General features: G+C 50.0%; 1 protein-coding gene across 1 annotated transcript in view; it reads right to left on the bottom strand.

The window, feature by feature from the left end:
- The window catches only part of TASOR2 (transcription activation suppressor family member 2), a 48,982-nt gene extending 34,550 nt beyond the window's left edge, over positions 1–14,432 (bottom strand). Inside the window, exons 1-11 of the mRNA XM_071552913.1 lie at positions 14,179–14,432; positions 8,605–8,706; positions 7,251–7,387; positions 6,102–6,197; positions 4,307–4,379; positions 3,112–3,203; positions 2,569–2,706; positions 2,340–2,455; positions 2,219–2,238; positions 1,978–2,077; positions 808–908 (exon numbers count right to left, since the gene is read on the bottom strand). Of these exons, the coding sequence (XP_071409014.1) occupies positions 808–908; positions 1,978–2,077; positions 2,219–2,238; positions 2,340–2,455; positions 2,569–2,706; positions 3,112–3,203; positions 4,307–4,379; positions 6,102–6,197; positions 7,251–7,387; positions 8,605–8,706; positions 14,179–14,221 (1,018 nt within the window). The 5' untranslated portion in view covers positions 14,222–14,432. The remainder of the gene's footprint in view (positions 1–807; positions 909–1,977; positions 2,078–2,218; positions 2,239–2,339; positions 2,456–2,568; positions 2,707–3,111; positions 3,204–4,306; positions 4,380–6,101; positions 6,198–7,250; positions 7,388–8,604; positions 8,707–14,178) is intronic.
- Positions 14,433–15,314: the final 882 nt, after the last annotated feature.

Here is a 15,314-nt window from a genome sequence, read left to right on the forward strand (position 1 = left end):
CACCTTTCCTTATCCCAGGAATGGGATGATCTGGGGGACAAAGTTCTATCCCATCAGGAGCCACGTGGAATGTGGGCAGGAAAACATGGACAGGAACCATCCCTGGCTCTCCAAGAAGGGTCTCCCATCTTTCCTTATCCCAGGAATGGGATGATCTGGGGGACAAAGTTCTATCCCATCAGGAGCCACGTGGAATGTGGGCAGGAAAACATGGACAGGAACCATCCCTGGCTCTCCAAGAAGGGTCTCCCATCTTTCCTTATCCCAGGAATGGGATGATTAAAGAGCTGCTTTAGGGGAGAGAGTTGGATTCCAACAGGAGCCACATGGAATGTGGACAGGAAAACATGGACAGGAACCATTCCTGGCTCTCCAAGAAGGGTCTCCCACCTTTCCCTACCCCAGGAAAGGGTTCTTTTGGGAAAGGAATTTCTATTCCACCAGGAGCCACATGGAATGTGGGCAGGAAAACATGGACAGGAAAACATCTCTGGCTCTCCAAGAAGGGTCTCCCACCTTTCCTTATCCCAGGAATGGGATGATTTGGGGGACAAAGTTCTATCCCACCAGGAGCCATGTGGAATGTGGGCAGGAAAACATGGACAGGAACCATTCCTGGCTCTCCAAACTGGCTCTCCCACCTCTCCCTCTCCATTGGTGTTTTCCCCTCATATCCCTCTTACTTTTCCTGTTATTTTCCTGGCATTTTTCCCCTTGGAACCCCTTCCACACAGGGCTCAGGACTCCCTGGATCTGCCTCCCCTGTGGGAATTCCCAGCACAGGGAATTGTCCCTCATCCCACTCACCCTCATTCCCAGTGTAAATCCTTTTTCCAAAAGCATTTTCTGGGAGCTTTTTCCTCAGGTCAGACAATCCCATGACGTGGTTGATGTCCAGCCTGGGAGGCCTGTGGGGACACAGCAGGATCAGCAGCAGGAATGGGATCCCAGGATTGGGAATGGCAGGGAATCCTGGATTCCCTGTGGATCCAGAGGAAAAGGAGCAGCTCTGGGGAAGGAGCAGCTTCTCAGCACTTGGCTGGTTTGAGGTGCTGGTTGTAACAGCAGCCCCAAATCCTCAAAATCCTCAAATCCCAGATCCTGGAAGTGTCCAAGGCCAGGCTGGGATAGTGGGAGGTGTCCCTGGCATGGGAATTGTTGGTCCCTTCCCATCCAAACCATTCCAGGATCCCACACCCTCATCCAGCTGCCCAACAGCATGGATGGACCTCCCGAGAGAACCAAAACTGGCCCAGGGACACTCCAGAATTCCATGGAATGGCAGGAAAAGAGCACTTGGACACCCCAGAATTTCATGGAAAGGCAGGAAAGGAGCACTTGGACACCCCAGAATTCCATGGAATGGCAGGAAAGGAGCACTTGGACACCCCAAAATTCCATGGAATAGCAGGAAAGGGAGCACTAAAAAACTGGCCCAGGGACACCCCAGAATTCCCTGGAAAGGCAGGAAAGGAGCACTTGGACACCCCAGAATTCCATGGAAAGGTAGGAAAGGAGCACTTGGACACCCCAGAATTCCATGGAAAGGCAGGAAAGGAGGCCTTGGACACCCCAGAATTCCCTGGAGAGGCAGGACAGGAGCCCTTGGCCAGCCCAGAATTCCATGGAGAGGCAGGACAGGAGCCCTTGGCCAGCCCAGAATTCCCTGGAAAGGCAGGACAGGAGGCCCTTGGCCAGCCCAGAATTCCCTGGAAAGGCAGGAAAGGAGCCCTTGGCCAGCCCAGAATTCCCTGGAAAGGCAGGAAAGGAGCCCTTGGACACCCCAGAATTCCCTGGAAAGGCAGGAAAGGAGCCCTTGGACACCCCAGAATTCCCTGGAAAGGCAGGAAAGGAGCACTTGGCCAGCCCAGAATTCCCTGGAAAGGCAGGAAAGGAGCCCTTGGCCAGCCCAGAATTCCCTGGAAAGGCAGGAAAGGAGCCCTTGGCCAGCCCAGAATTCCCTGGAAAGGCACTCACAGCTGGGCAGGGATGCAGGAGCTGTGGGGCATCCTCAGGGCGATGCTGCACAGCGGCTCCCCCTGGATGCAGAGCTGGCCCCTCCAGGGACAATACAGGGCTGGAGGAGACACAGAGAGGGAAAACAGCTCAGGAAAATATCCCAGGAAAAGCAGAGCAAAGGGCTTGAAGCTCCTTTAGAACACAAAGCTCCAAATCCCAGAATTCCAAACCCCAGAATTCCAAACCCCAGAATTCCTACCTTTGTGGGCGCGCTCCGGTCTAGAGGGAAGGAAATAAAAAGTGGTTAGAAATAGAGGGGAAAAAAGGGAAAAACAGGCCCCAAAGGCAGTTTTTGGGAATGCCAGGGAGCTGCTGCTTACAGGTTTTCCATAGGAATGTCCTTGGGATCCCTGGAGTGGCAGGAGAGGAGGATGTAGGGACAGACCTGCCGGGGTCGCTCAGCCGGGCTGCCACCGCTCACCTCGTACACGTAGTACTGGGGAAAAAAAAACAGGGAAAAAAAAAACCCAGGGAAAATCCAGGGTGAGGAATGGTGGGAATGGCCCTGCAGCCCCCTCAGGGAAGGGCCTGGCAGCCCCCTCAGGGTACCTGGCTCTGCTCAAAGGCCTGGCAAGGGCTGGGCCGGGCAGCGCCACGGCCGCGGCTCTCGGAGACGTGACAGTCGTAGCCCGGAGAGGGGCAGGTGTAGGTGGTGGTGTAATCCTCAGGGATCACCCTCACCTTGCCCTGGAAAAGTGGGAAAAGCAGCACAGGGATTAGCTGGGAGAGCTTGGAATACTCCCTTTTTCCCATCCTAAAAAAATGTCATGTCAGGGGTTGTGTCATCCCAGGAAAACTCCGGGGATTTGGGGATGGGAAAGGGTGAGAGCAGGGAGGGTTTGGAGGCAGGAATTGGGTGGGAAAAAGGGGGAAAAGATCCCACAGAAACTCCAGGAAAGGGCTTTGGGCTGACCCACCCCCCAATTCCCAAAATGCAGGAAAAAACAGGGAATATTTCCCAGATTTTTTTGGATGGATTTTTTTACACCGGTGAGTGGGTGGAAAAAACTTTGTGGGCACCAAAATTTTCCCAAAAGCCTCTTGGGCTGTTCCTGAAAATCATTCCAGGCCCAAAAACTTCTGGAATTTTACCTTAATGAGCTTGCAAATGACAATGTATCCCGATTTTCCAGGCTGCCAGGGGCTTGGATGGAGACAGTCTGCATGCTTGGAAATGTAAACCCCTGGGAAAACAAAAGCAATGGAATCACCTGGAAAAATCCCTGGGAAAGATCCTCATGGAATTGGGAATCTCTGCAGAGACAGCTGGGCCACAAAAAAAGGGGGAATTCTGCCTGTTCTCCCTCTTTTTTTTTGGCTCTGTTTTGTATTTGTGGAGAAGATGATGTGGAGGGAATTCCATGGGGGAAAGAGGCATCAAAACAATCAGCTCAGTCCATCAGGATTGAGGTTTATTCCCAGAGAAATCAGTCACTTTTCCAGGGAAAAAAAGCCTGGAATGCAGAGGTGGAGAAGCTGCAACATTGGAGTCTATTCCCAGAGAAATCAGCCACTTTTCCAAGGAAAAAAAGCCTGGAGTGGAGAGGAAAAGAGGCTGTAACTTTGAGGTTTATTCCCAGGGAAACCAGTCACTTTTTGGTGAGTTTTTCCAGGGAAAAAAAAGCCTGGAATGGAGAGGAGAGGCTGCAACATTGGGGTCTATTCCCAGAGAAATCAGTCCCTTTTCCAGGGAAAAAAAGCCTGGAATGGAGAGGAAAAGAGGCTGCAACATTGGGGTCTATTCCCAGAGAAATCAGTCCCTTTTCCAGGAAAAAAAAAAGCCTGGAATGGAGAGGAAAAGAGGCTGCAACATTGGGGTTTATTCCCAGAGAAATCAGTCACCTTTTAGTGAGTTTTTCCAGGGAAAAAATAAAGCCTGGAATGGAGAGAAGAGGCTGTAACACTGAGGTCTAATCCCAGAGAAATCAGTCACTTTTTGGTGAGTTTTTCCAGGGAAAAAAAACCTGGAATGGAGAGGAAAAGAGGATGCAACATTGAGGTCTATTCCCAGAGAAATCAGTCCCTCTGGTGAGTTTTTCCAGGGAAAAAAAGTCTGGAATGGAGAGAAGAGGCTGCAACATTCCCAATCCTTACATGGCTGAGGAGCAGAAGGAAAATGCTGCTCCTTGAGCCAAGAAATGCAGTTTGTTGGGTGGAAAAGAAGATTTTCCATGGATATGGATGCACCAGGGCAGCCCCAGAAGTCTGGGTGGCCTTTGGATTTGGGGATTTTTTAAGGAATGAGTATTCCCAGAGCAGGGAATGGCTCTGCCAGTGGAATTCTTACCCTTTGCTGGGTCTCCCAGGGTGGAGATGGAGCTGCTGTTGACACGAAGTCCCTTCTGACAAACCTCCCTGGCCTGGGAATGGGGGAGAAACAGCCAAAATTAGGGATTTGCACAACAACAGCTGTCCCACAACAGCTGGAAAAGCACCTGGAACAGCCTGGAAGTCAATTATGGAACACAAGGAAGCACCAAGAGGGAGAAAAGAGCCAAGGTGAGGAGGATTGAACTGGACTCAGGGATCACTGATCCTGCCCAAACCCATCCATGGCATCATTAAATCAAGTTACAAGTGAATTCCCACCAGATTCCCTGGCAAAATCCAAAGGATCCCTCTGGAAAAAGGGCAGGGATGATCCCCCCAAGGGCTGTGTGAGGCTCTGCCTCCACCCAGCTGGGAAAAAACAGGGAATTTGTTCCCAAATCACCAGACAAACTCCTGTCTCCTGGTACCAAAGGTGCTGTGCCAAGTGCCCATCCCAGGTGTCACCTCTGGGGCGGGGATAGGTGGGATGTTGGGAATTCCTGGCTGGGAGGGTGGGCAGGGGCTGGGCTGGATTTCCCAGAGAAGCTGTGGCTGCCCCTGGATCCATCCCTGGCAGTGTCCAAGGCCAGGCTGGAGCACCTGGGACAGTGGGAGGGGTTGGGGATGGAATGGGATGATCTTTCAGGTCCCTTCCAACCCATCCCATCCCAGCATTCCCATCAATCAGGAGATTTTGGCTCCATCCTTGGTGCTTCCAGGTCTCTCTGCAGCTGAACCATTCCCAGCCAAGGGAATTGCTGCATCCAGGAGGGCAAGCAGAGCTGAGGATGCTCCTGGCACAGGCAGTGCCCAATTGCTGTGTCCAGTGGGGCCCCAGAGTGCTGAGAGCCCCTGGCAGGGCCTGAAGGGGCTCCAGGAGAGCTGGGGAGGGACTGGGGCAAGGCCTGGAGGGACAGGACACAGGGAATGGCTTCCCAGTGCCAGAGGGCAGGGCTGGGGGGGCGGTTGGGAAGGGATTGGTGGGTGGGAGGGTGGGCAGGGGCTGGGCTGGATTTCCCAGAGAAGTTGTGGCTGCCCCTGCATTTCCTGGAGGAAAATAAGGGACATTCCCACCCTGGCAGGTGGCACCAGGCTGAGGGTGCAGTGATGGGACAATCCAGAGGGACCTGGAGGAGTTTGGGAAGTGGGACATGGGAATCTCAGGAGGTCCAACAAGGCTGAGCTGCACCAGGTTGGTTGGAGGGGGTGGAGCAGCTCTGCTGGGAGGAAAGGTGGGAGAGCTGGGGGGGTTCAGCCTGGAGAAGGGAAGGTTTGGGGGGACCTTTGGGTGCCTGAAGGAGCTCCAAGAAACATGGAGAGGGACTGGGGCCAAGGGATGGAGGGCCAGGACACAGGGAATGGTTCCCAGTGCCAGAGGGCAGGGATAGATGGGATGTTGGGAAGGGATTGGTGGCTGGGAGGGTGGGCAGGGGCTGGGCTGGATTTCCCAGAGAAGCTGTGGCTGCCCCTGGATCCATCCCTGGCAGTGTCCAAGGCCAGGCTGGAGCTCCTGGCACAGTGGGAGGGGTTGGAATGGGATGATTTTTAATTCCCAACCCAGACCATTCTGGGATAAAACCACTGGGACAAAGGGAAACTCCTGCAGGGGGCAAAGGGAGCAGCCAAATCCCAAACATGGGGGGATGGAAACTGAGATCCACCCTGGAAAACTCCTCCAGGAGCGTTTCCAGCAGGACCTTCAGCCACCAGCTCTGCTGGGCTTTGGTGGGTCAGGGAGCCCTTGGGATCCATCTCCAAACATTCCAGGTCACCTGTTCCTCCTTGTCAAAGAGCAGGAAGGCAAAGGTCTCCTCCAGCTCCTCCCGACTGTATCCAGCGGCTTCCTTGGCTCTGGAAAAAGCTCCGAGCTGGAAAAGACACAGGAAAACCCCGTTCCAGTCCATGCCAGGGGCACTGGAGGGGGCACGGCGGGTCCCAAACCCCCCAGCAGGGGCGGCAGCCGAGCTGTGCCCACCCGGCAGGTTTTTAGGGAATTCCTGACTCCATTCTCCAGGTTTTTAGGGAATTCTTGGCTCCATTCTCCAGGTTTTTTGGGAATACCTGGCTCCAGCCTTCCCTCTCTCCAGGTTTTTAGGGAATTCCTGGCTCCATTCTCCAAGTTTTTAGGGGATTCCTGGCTCCAGCCACCAGGTTTTTAGGGAATTCCTGACTCCATTCCCAGGTTTTCCGGGAATTCCTGGCTCCATTCTCCAGGTTTTTAGGGAATTCCTGTCTCCCTCCCTCCAGGTTTTTCGGGAATTCATGACTCCATTCCCAGGTTTTTAGGGAATTCCTGGCTCCATTCTCCACATTTTTCAGGAATTCCTGGCTCCCTCCCTCCAGGTTTTTTGGGAATTCCTGGCTCCATTCTCCAGGTTTTTTGGGAATTCCTGGCTCCATCCCTCCCTCCCTCCAGGTTTTTAGGGAATTCCTGGCTCCATCCCTCCCTCCCTCCAGGTTTTTAGGGAATTTCTGGCTTCCTCCCTCCAGGTTTTTCGGGAATTCATGACTCCATTCCCAGGTTTTCCGGGAATTCCTGGCTCCATTCTCCAGGTTTTTTGGGAATTCCTGGCTCCATTCTCCAGGTTTTTAGGGAATTCTTGGCTCCATCCCTCCCTCCCTCCAGGTTTTCCGGGAATTCCTGACTGCATTCTCCAGTTTATTCGGGAATTCCTGACTCCATTCTCCAGGTTTTTTAGGAATTCCTGGCTCCATTCTCCACGTTTTTCAGGAATTCCTGGCTCCCTCCCTCCCGGTTTCCCGGGAATTCCTGTCTCCATCCCTCCCTCCCTCCAGGTTTTTAGGGAATTCCTGACTCCATTCTCCAGGTTTTTCAGGAATTCCTGGCTCCCTCCCGGTTTTCCGGGAATTCCTGGCTCCCACCCTCCCGGTTTCCCGGGAATTCCTGGCTCCAGCCTCACCTCCCGGAGGAACTGCTCGTTCTCCACCAGCACAGCCCGGCTGTAGCGGAATTCCCGCTGGGATTTGGGATCCAGGAAGGAGCTGTGCAGGAGGGACACGGCTCTCTGCAGCAGGGGACACTCCTGGGAATCAGAACCTGGAAAAGGGAGGGGGAAAAAGGTGGGAAAACATTCCCTGGGGGCTCCTCCAAAATCCCTGCGGGTTAAACAGTCCTGGAAGAACCTCCGGGAAGTTTTTCCCTTTGGAAAAGAATGGGAAAAATGAAATAATCAGTGGGAACGTTTGGTGGGAAATTAAAGGGGGCAGGTTGGAATTTCCTCCAGTGTTTGGAGTCACTTGGATTCAGGGAATGTTTTGTTGGATTTGGAGGCCACACACAGGACAATTCCCAGGTTTTTTGGATTATTTTGGGGATTATTTGGGATTATTTTGGGGATTATTTGGGATTAATTTGGGATTATTGGGGATTATTTGGGATTATTTTGGGGATTATTCTGGGGATTATTCTGGGGATTATTTTGGGGATTATTTTGGGGATTATTTGGGGGATTATTTTCCTGCAAAGATCTGGAGCAGGTTGGAATTTCCTCCTGTGTTTGGAGTCACTTGGATTCAGGGAATGTTTTTTTGGATTTGGTGGCCACACACAGGACAATTCCCAGTTTTTGAGGTTTATTTGGGATTATTTTGGGGGATTATTTGGGGATTATTTTTCTGTCTCATAATTTCAATAATTTCAATAATTTTATTAATTTCTGTCTTATCATTGCAATAATCAACAATCATGGGAAGCTCTTGGAAAATAATCCTGGGAAACTCTTGGAAAACCAGCAATCCTGGGAAACTCCTCGAAAAGAATCCCAAGAAACTCTTGGAAAATAATCATGGGAAGCTCTTGGAAAATCAACAATCCTGGGAAATTCTTGGAAAACCAACAATCCTGGGAAACTCCTTGAAAAGAATCCCAGGAAACTCTTGGAAAATAATCACAGGAAACTCTTGGAAAATCAACAATCCCAAGAATGTCTTGGAAAAAAAACAACACTGGGAAGCTCTTGGAAAATAATCCTGGGAAGCTCCTGGAAAATCAACAGTCCTGGGAAATTCTTGGAAAATCAACAATCCTGGAAAACTCTTGGAAAACCAACAGCACACCCTTCAACCCCCCCCCCACCCCAAATCATTCCAAGAGCAAAAACTTTGGAGACTTTCCTTTTCTTCCCAGTCTTTTTTTTTTTTTTGGGAAAAACCCCCTTCAAATCCATCAAGGAGCATTTCCCGTATCCTGGGAAACCCTCCCAATCCCGGAGGGAATTCCAAGGAATCCCAGCAGGCATGGCAGGCAGTGCTCACCTCCAGGGCTCTCCCCCGGCTGCTCCTTTCCCACATTCCTCCTCTTCCTCTCCAGCCTGGAGTTCTCCCGCTCTCCCGGTGGGATCCCAACGTTGGGAGCGCCTGGAATGACGGGACACGGACAGAGGGTCGGCTCCGGCCCCGCCACGTTCCCAACTCCCTCCATCCCCTCCTTTCCCGGGATGGCAATTCCCAGACCGCCCCATCCTGGTGGATTCCACACTTGGATCACCTTTGGAGTGACACTTTTCCATCTCCAACGACCTTGGAGTGTCCCACTGGGAATATCCCCACACACAACGGGAAGTTCAGGTGGGATTTTAGGGAAAAATCCTTCCCAAAAAACCCTTTATGGAGTTGCCACCCCTGGATTTTCCAGCTGGTTTTGGGGTGACTTTGGAGTTGGACTTGAGGAACTTTGAGGGCTTTTCCAACTGAAATGATCCCGTTTTCCCAGATTTTCCCATTCCTGGTTTTCCCACCCTGAGACAGACCCAACGATCCCAACCTTGGATTTGTCAAGGAAAATCAACAATCCTGGGAAACTCTTGGAAAATCAACAGCCCTGGGAAATTCTTGGAAAATCAACAATCCCAGGAAAACTCCTGGAAAATCAACAATCATGGGAAACTCTTGGAAAATAATGATGGGAAGACCTTGGAAAATCAACAATCCTGGGAAGCTCTTGGAAAATCAACAACTCTGGGAAACTCCTGGAAAATCAACAATCCCTGGGGAGCTCTTGGAAAACCAACAAACCCAAGAAGGTTTTGGAAAATCAACAATTTGGGGAAACTCTTGGAAAATAATCCTGGGAAAACTCTTGGGAAATCAACAATTCCAGGAAGCTCTTGGAAAATCAACAATCCTGGGAAATTCTTGGAAAATCAACAATGGGAAACTCTTGGAAAAGCAACAATCCTGGGGAGCTCTTGGAACTTTGAGGGCTTTTCCAACTGAAATGATCCCGTTTTCCCAGATTTTCCCATTCCTGGTTTTCCCACCTCAAGACAGACCCAACGATCCCAACCTTGGATTTGTCAAGGAAAATCAACAATCCTGGGAAACTCTTGGAAAATCAACAATCCCAGGAAGGTCTTGGAAAATCAACAGCCCTGGGAAACTCTTGGAAAATAATCCTGGGGAGCTCTTGGAAAATCAACAATCATTGGAAGCTCCTGGAAAATCAACAACTCTGGGAAACTCTTGGAAAATCAAACCCTGGGAAAGTCCTGGAAAATCAACAATTCCTGGGGAGCTCTTGGAAAATCAACAATTCCAGGAAACTCTTGGAAAATAATCATGGGGAGCTCTTGGAAAATCAACAACTCTGGGAAACTCTTGGAAAATAATTCTGGGAAGCTCTTGGAAAATCAAACCCTGGGAAACTCCTGGAAAATCAACAATCCCTGGGAAGCTCTTGGAAAATCAACAAACCCAGGAAGGTTTTGGAATAGCAACAAATTTGGGAAACTCTTGGAAAATAATCCTGGGAAACTCTTGGAAAATCAACAGTGGGAAGCTCTTGGAAAACAATGATGGGAAGACCTTGGAAAATCAACAATCCTGGGAAACTCCTGGAAAATCAACAATCATGGGAAGCTCTTGGAAAATCAACAATCCCAGGAAGCTCTTGGAAAATCAACAATTTGGGGAAACTCTTGGAAAATAATCCTGGGAAACTCTTGGGAAATCAACAATCCTGGGAAGCTCTTGGAAAATAATCACAGGAAAAAAAATAACATTTTATTTTTCCAAACACTTTCTCAGCACCAAAAATAAAATAAAATTGAAAAAAAAAAATTTATTCAGAAAAAAATTAACATTTTATTTTCCCAAACATTCCAGAAGAGCCAGGGGGGGTTTGACCACTAAAAATAAAATAAAATTGGGAAAAAACAGAATTTAGGGGGAAAAAAAATAACATTTTATTTTCCCAAACACTTTCTCAGCATCAAAAATAAAATAAAATTGGGAAAAAATAGAATTTATGGGGGAAAAAAATTAACATTTTATTTTTCCAAACAATTTCTCAGCACCAAAAATAAAATAAAATTGAAAAAAAAAAATTTATTCAGAAAAAAATTAACATTTTATTTTCCCAAACATTCCAACAGAGCCGGGGGGGGGTTTGACCACTAAAAATAAAATAAAGTTGGGAAAAAACAGAATTTATTGAGAAAAAAAATTAACATTTTATTTTCCCAAACACTTTCTCAGCATCAAAAATAAAATAAAATTGGGAAAAAATAGAATTTATGGGGGAAAAAAATTAACATTTTATTTTTCCAAACAATTTCTCAGCACTAAAAATAAAATAAAAGTGGGGAAAAAACAGAGTTTAGGGGGAAAAAATAACATTTTATTTTTCCAAACACTCCAGAAGAGCCGGGGGGGTTTGACCACTAAAAATAAAATAAAGTTGGGAAAAAACAGAATTTATTGAGAAAAAAAATTAACATTTTGTTTTCCCAAACAATTTCTCAGCACTAAAAATAAAATAAAATTGGAAAAAAAACAGAATTTAGGGGGAAAAAAATTAACATTTTATTTTCCCAAACACTTTCTCAGCACTAAAAATAAAATAAAAGTGGGGAAAAAACAGAGTTTAGGGGGAAAAATAACATTTTATTTTTCCAAACACTCCAGAAGAGCCAGGGGGAGTTTGACCACTACAAATAAAATAAAATTGAAAAAAACCCAGAATTTAGGGGAAAAAAATAACATTTTATTTTCCCAAACAATTTCTCAGCACTAAAAATAAAATAAAATTGGGAAAAACAGAATTTGGGGGAAAAAAAATAACATTTTATTTTTCCAAACACTCCAGAAGAGCCGGGGGGGTTTGACCACTAAAAATAAAATAAAATTGGAAAAAAAACCAGAATTTAGGGGGAAAAAAATTAACATTTTGTTTTCCCAAACACTTTCTCAGCACTAAAAATAAAATAAAAGTGGGAAAAAACAGAATTTATTGAGAAAAAAATTAACATTTTATTTTCCCAAACATTCCAGAAGAGCCAGGGGGAGTTTGACCACTAAAAATAAAATAAAATTGGAAAAAAAAACAGAATTTAGGGGGAAAAAAATTAACATTTTATTTTCCCAAACAATTTCTCAGCACCAAAAATAAAAGAAAATTGGGAAAAAAAAATAAGATTTTGCTTTCTTGCCTCAAAGGGATTTTAGAATAAATAACCAGTTGGTTCCTTTGGAAGGTGAACATAAAATTCCTGGAATAAACCAGCCCATTCCAGCTGTGATCCCACAAGGATTTTGGTTGGAAAACTGTTCCCAAATTCCTTCCCTTTCCCCTCCTGGAATGAGGAAAAACCAACCAAATACAGCAGAAAAAAATAAGGAAAATAATCTGGTTTTAATCCAGAGAAATTCAGGAATTCCCACTCCGTGGATTCGACCAATTCCCATTGGGATGTGGATTGGGATGAGCAGCCAGGTGGGTTTATTCCCACATTCCCAGTCCTGCATTGTCCCAAAGGGGCAGGAATTCCCAAAGGATCCAGGCCTTGGGATCGGCCACCAGGTGGGAAAAGGCCAAGGGTGAAAATGAAAATAAAAGTTAGAAATAAATAAATTAATAAATAATTAAATCTGTTTGCTGTGCTGGTGACACTCTTATTCCCAGGGAAAAGTGGGATGGATCCAGTAATCCTCTGCTTCCCAAGGAAAAGTGGGATGGAGCCAGTAACTCTCTTGTTCCCAAGGAAAAGTGGGATGCAGTTGGTAATCCTCCTCTTCCCAAGGAAAAAGTGGGATGGAGCCGGTAACTCTCTTTTCCCAAGGAAAAGTGGGATGGAGCCAATAATTCTCTCCTTCCCAAAGAAAAATGGGAAGGAGCCAGTAATCCTCTGCTTCCCAAGACTTCCCAAGGAAAAGTGGGATGAAGCTGGTAATCCTCTCCTTCCCAGGGAAAAGTGGGATGGAACCAGTAACTCTCCCCAAAGAAAAGTGGGATGGAGCTGGTAATCCTCTCCTTCCCAAAGAAAAATGGGATGGAGCCGGTAATCCTCTGCTTCCCAAGACTTCCCAAGGAAAAGTGGGATGGAGCTGGTAACTCTCTTTTCCCAGGGAAAGGTGGGATGGAGCTGATAATCCTCTCCTTCCCAAGGAAAAGTGGGATGGAACCAGCAACTTGCTTTTCCCAAGGAAAAGTGGGATGGAGCTGGTTATCCTCCTCTTCCCAAGGAAAAGTGGGATGGAGTTGATAATCCTCTCCTTCCCAAGGAAAACTGGGATGGAACCGGTAATCCCTCCTTTTTCCCAGGAAAAGGTGGGATGGAGCCGGTAATCCCATGGAAAAGCGGGATAGAGCCACTTGCACTCTCCTCCCCAGGGAAGGGTGGAATGGGATAACACGGATAACCCTTCCCTATCCCAGGGAACTGTGGCACGGAACCAGCTCCCTTCCTTCTCCTGGGAAGGTCGGGATGGAGCCCCAAATTCCCGGGAATGGTCGGGATGGAGCCCCAAACACTCAGGGAAAGCCGGGATGGAGCCCCACAGTCCCCTCTCCCAGGGAAAGCCAGGATGGAGCCCCAAATTCCCAAGGAAGGCTGGGATGGATCCCAAACTCTCAGGGAAGGGCGGGATGAAGCCCCAACTCTCAGGGAAGGGTGGGATGGATCCCAAACTCTCCCCTCTCCCAGGGAAGGCCGGGATGGAGCCCCAAACTCCCAGGGAAGGGTGGGATGGAGCCCAAACTCTCCCCTCTCCTGGGGAAGGCTGGGATGGAGCCCCAAATTCCCGGGAAAGGCCAAAATGGAGCTCCAAACTCTCAGGGAAGGGCAGGATGGAGCCCCAAACTCCCAGGGAAGGGTGGGATGGATCCCAAACTCTCCCCTCTCCGGGTGAAGGCCCGGATGGAGCCCAAACTCTCAGGGAAGGAGGGGAAGGAATCCCAAACTCTCAGGGAAGGACGGGAAGGAATCCCAAACTCTCCCCTCTCCCGAGGAAGGCCGGGATGGAGCCCCAAACTCTCCCCTCTCCCGGGAAGGAGCCCCAAACTCCTGGTGAAAGTCGAGATGGAGCCCCAAAGTCTCCCCTCTCCCGGGGAAGGGCGGGATGGAGCTCCAAACACTCAGGGAAAGCAGGGATAGAGCCCCAAATTCCCGGGGAAGGGCGGGATGGAGCCCCAAACTCTCAGGGAACATCGGGATAGAGCCCCAAACTCCCGGGGAAGGCCAGGATGGATCCCAAACTCTCCTCTCTCCCGGGGAAGGAGCCCCAAACTCCCGGGGAAGGCCAGGATGGATCTCAAACTCTCCCCTCTCCCGGGGAAGGCCGGGATGGATCCCAAACTCTCCCCTCTCCCGGGGAAGGAGCCCCAAACTCCCGGGGAAGGCCAGGACGGATCCCAAACTCTCCCCTCTCCCTGGAAAGGCCGGGATGGAGCCCCAAACTCTCGGAGAAGGCCGGAATGGAGTCGGGAACTCTCTCGACACGATCGGCCCGGCACTGCCCGCGCTTTCCCCGCCGTTCCCTCCGTCCCTTCCCTCCCCTCCATCTCCCCTCATCCCTTCCTTCCCCTCCATCCCCTCCGTCCCCCTCACTCACCCCTGGCCGTGCTGGGGCCGTGCCGAGCCCTCCGGCCGTCCATGGCCGGCCCGCGCTGTCTCCCTCAGGCCGCGCTCATGGCTCCCCTCAGGCTCCCTCACGGCTCCCTCAGGACCCTCAGGCTCCCTCAGTTTCCCTCACGGCTCCCTCATGTCTCCTCCCGGCCGCCAACGCCAGGCTGCTGGAAATGGCAGGCCGGGAAAGGCAGGGATTGGCAGCGAGATGGAGGGAGGGAGGGAAGGAGGACACGGGGGCGGGAGGGGCGGAAAGAACAGAAAGTGAAAACTGAACCGGAATCAGAGCGAGGGGCCGCTCGCGGGGGTTGCGCTTCCCGCGGTCACCGCAGAGACCGGCTGGGGTTCGAATCCCGGCGGTTCCCGGGCCGGGTGTTCCCCATCCCAGGTGTTCTCAATCCCGGGTTTTCTCAATCCCGGGTGTCCCTATCCCATGTGTTCCCATCCCGGCTGTTCTCAATCATGGGTGTTCCCATCCCGAGTGTTCTCAATCCTGGGTATTCCCATCCCGAGTGTTCCCCGTTCTGGTGTTCCCCATCCCAGGTGTTCTCAATCCCGGGTGCTCTCAATCCCGGGTGTTCCTATCCCATGTGTTCCCATCCTGGCTGTTCTCAGTCCTGGGTGTTCCCATCCCGAGTGTTCTCAATCCCGGGTATTCCCAATCCTGGGTATTCCCCGTTCTGGTGCTCTCAATCCCGGGTGTTCCCATCCCGAGTGTTCTTAATTCCAGGTGTTCTCAATCCCAGGTATTCCCATCCCGGGTGTTCCCGGTCCTGGTGTTCCCCATCCCAACTGTTCCCCATCCCAACTGTTCCCCATCCCAGGTGCTCTCAATCCCGGCTGTTCTCAATCCCGGCTGTTCTCAATCCCGGATGTTCCCATCCCGGCTGCTCTTCATCCCGGATGTTCTCAATCCCAGGTATTCCCATCCCGGGTGTTCCCGGTCCTGGTGTTCCCCATCCCAACTGTTCCCCATCCCAGGTGCTCTCAATCCCGGGTGTTCCCCATCCCGGCTGTTCTTCATCCCGGATGTTCTCAATCCCAGGTATTCCCATCCCGGGTGTTCCCGGTCCTGGTGTTCCCCATCCCAACTGTTCCCCATCCCAGCTGTTCCCCATCCCG

The sequence above is a fragment of the Pithys albifrons genome, chromosome 3 (genome assembly GCF_047495875.1).
Source record: "Pithys albifrons albifrons isolate INPA30051 chromosome 3, PitAlb_v1, whole genome shotgun sequence".
Taxonomy (NCBI): Eukaryota; Metazoa; Chordata; class Aves; order Passeriformes; family Thamnophilidae; genus Pithys; species Pithys albifrons.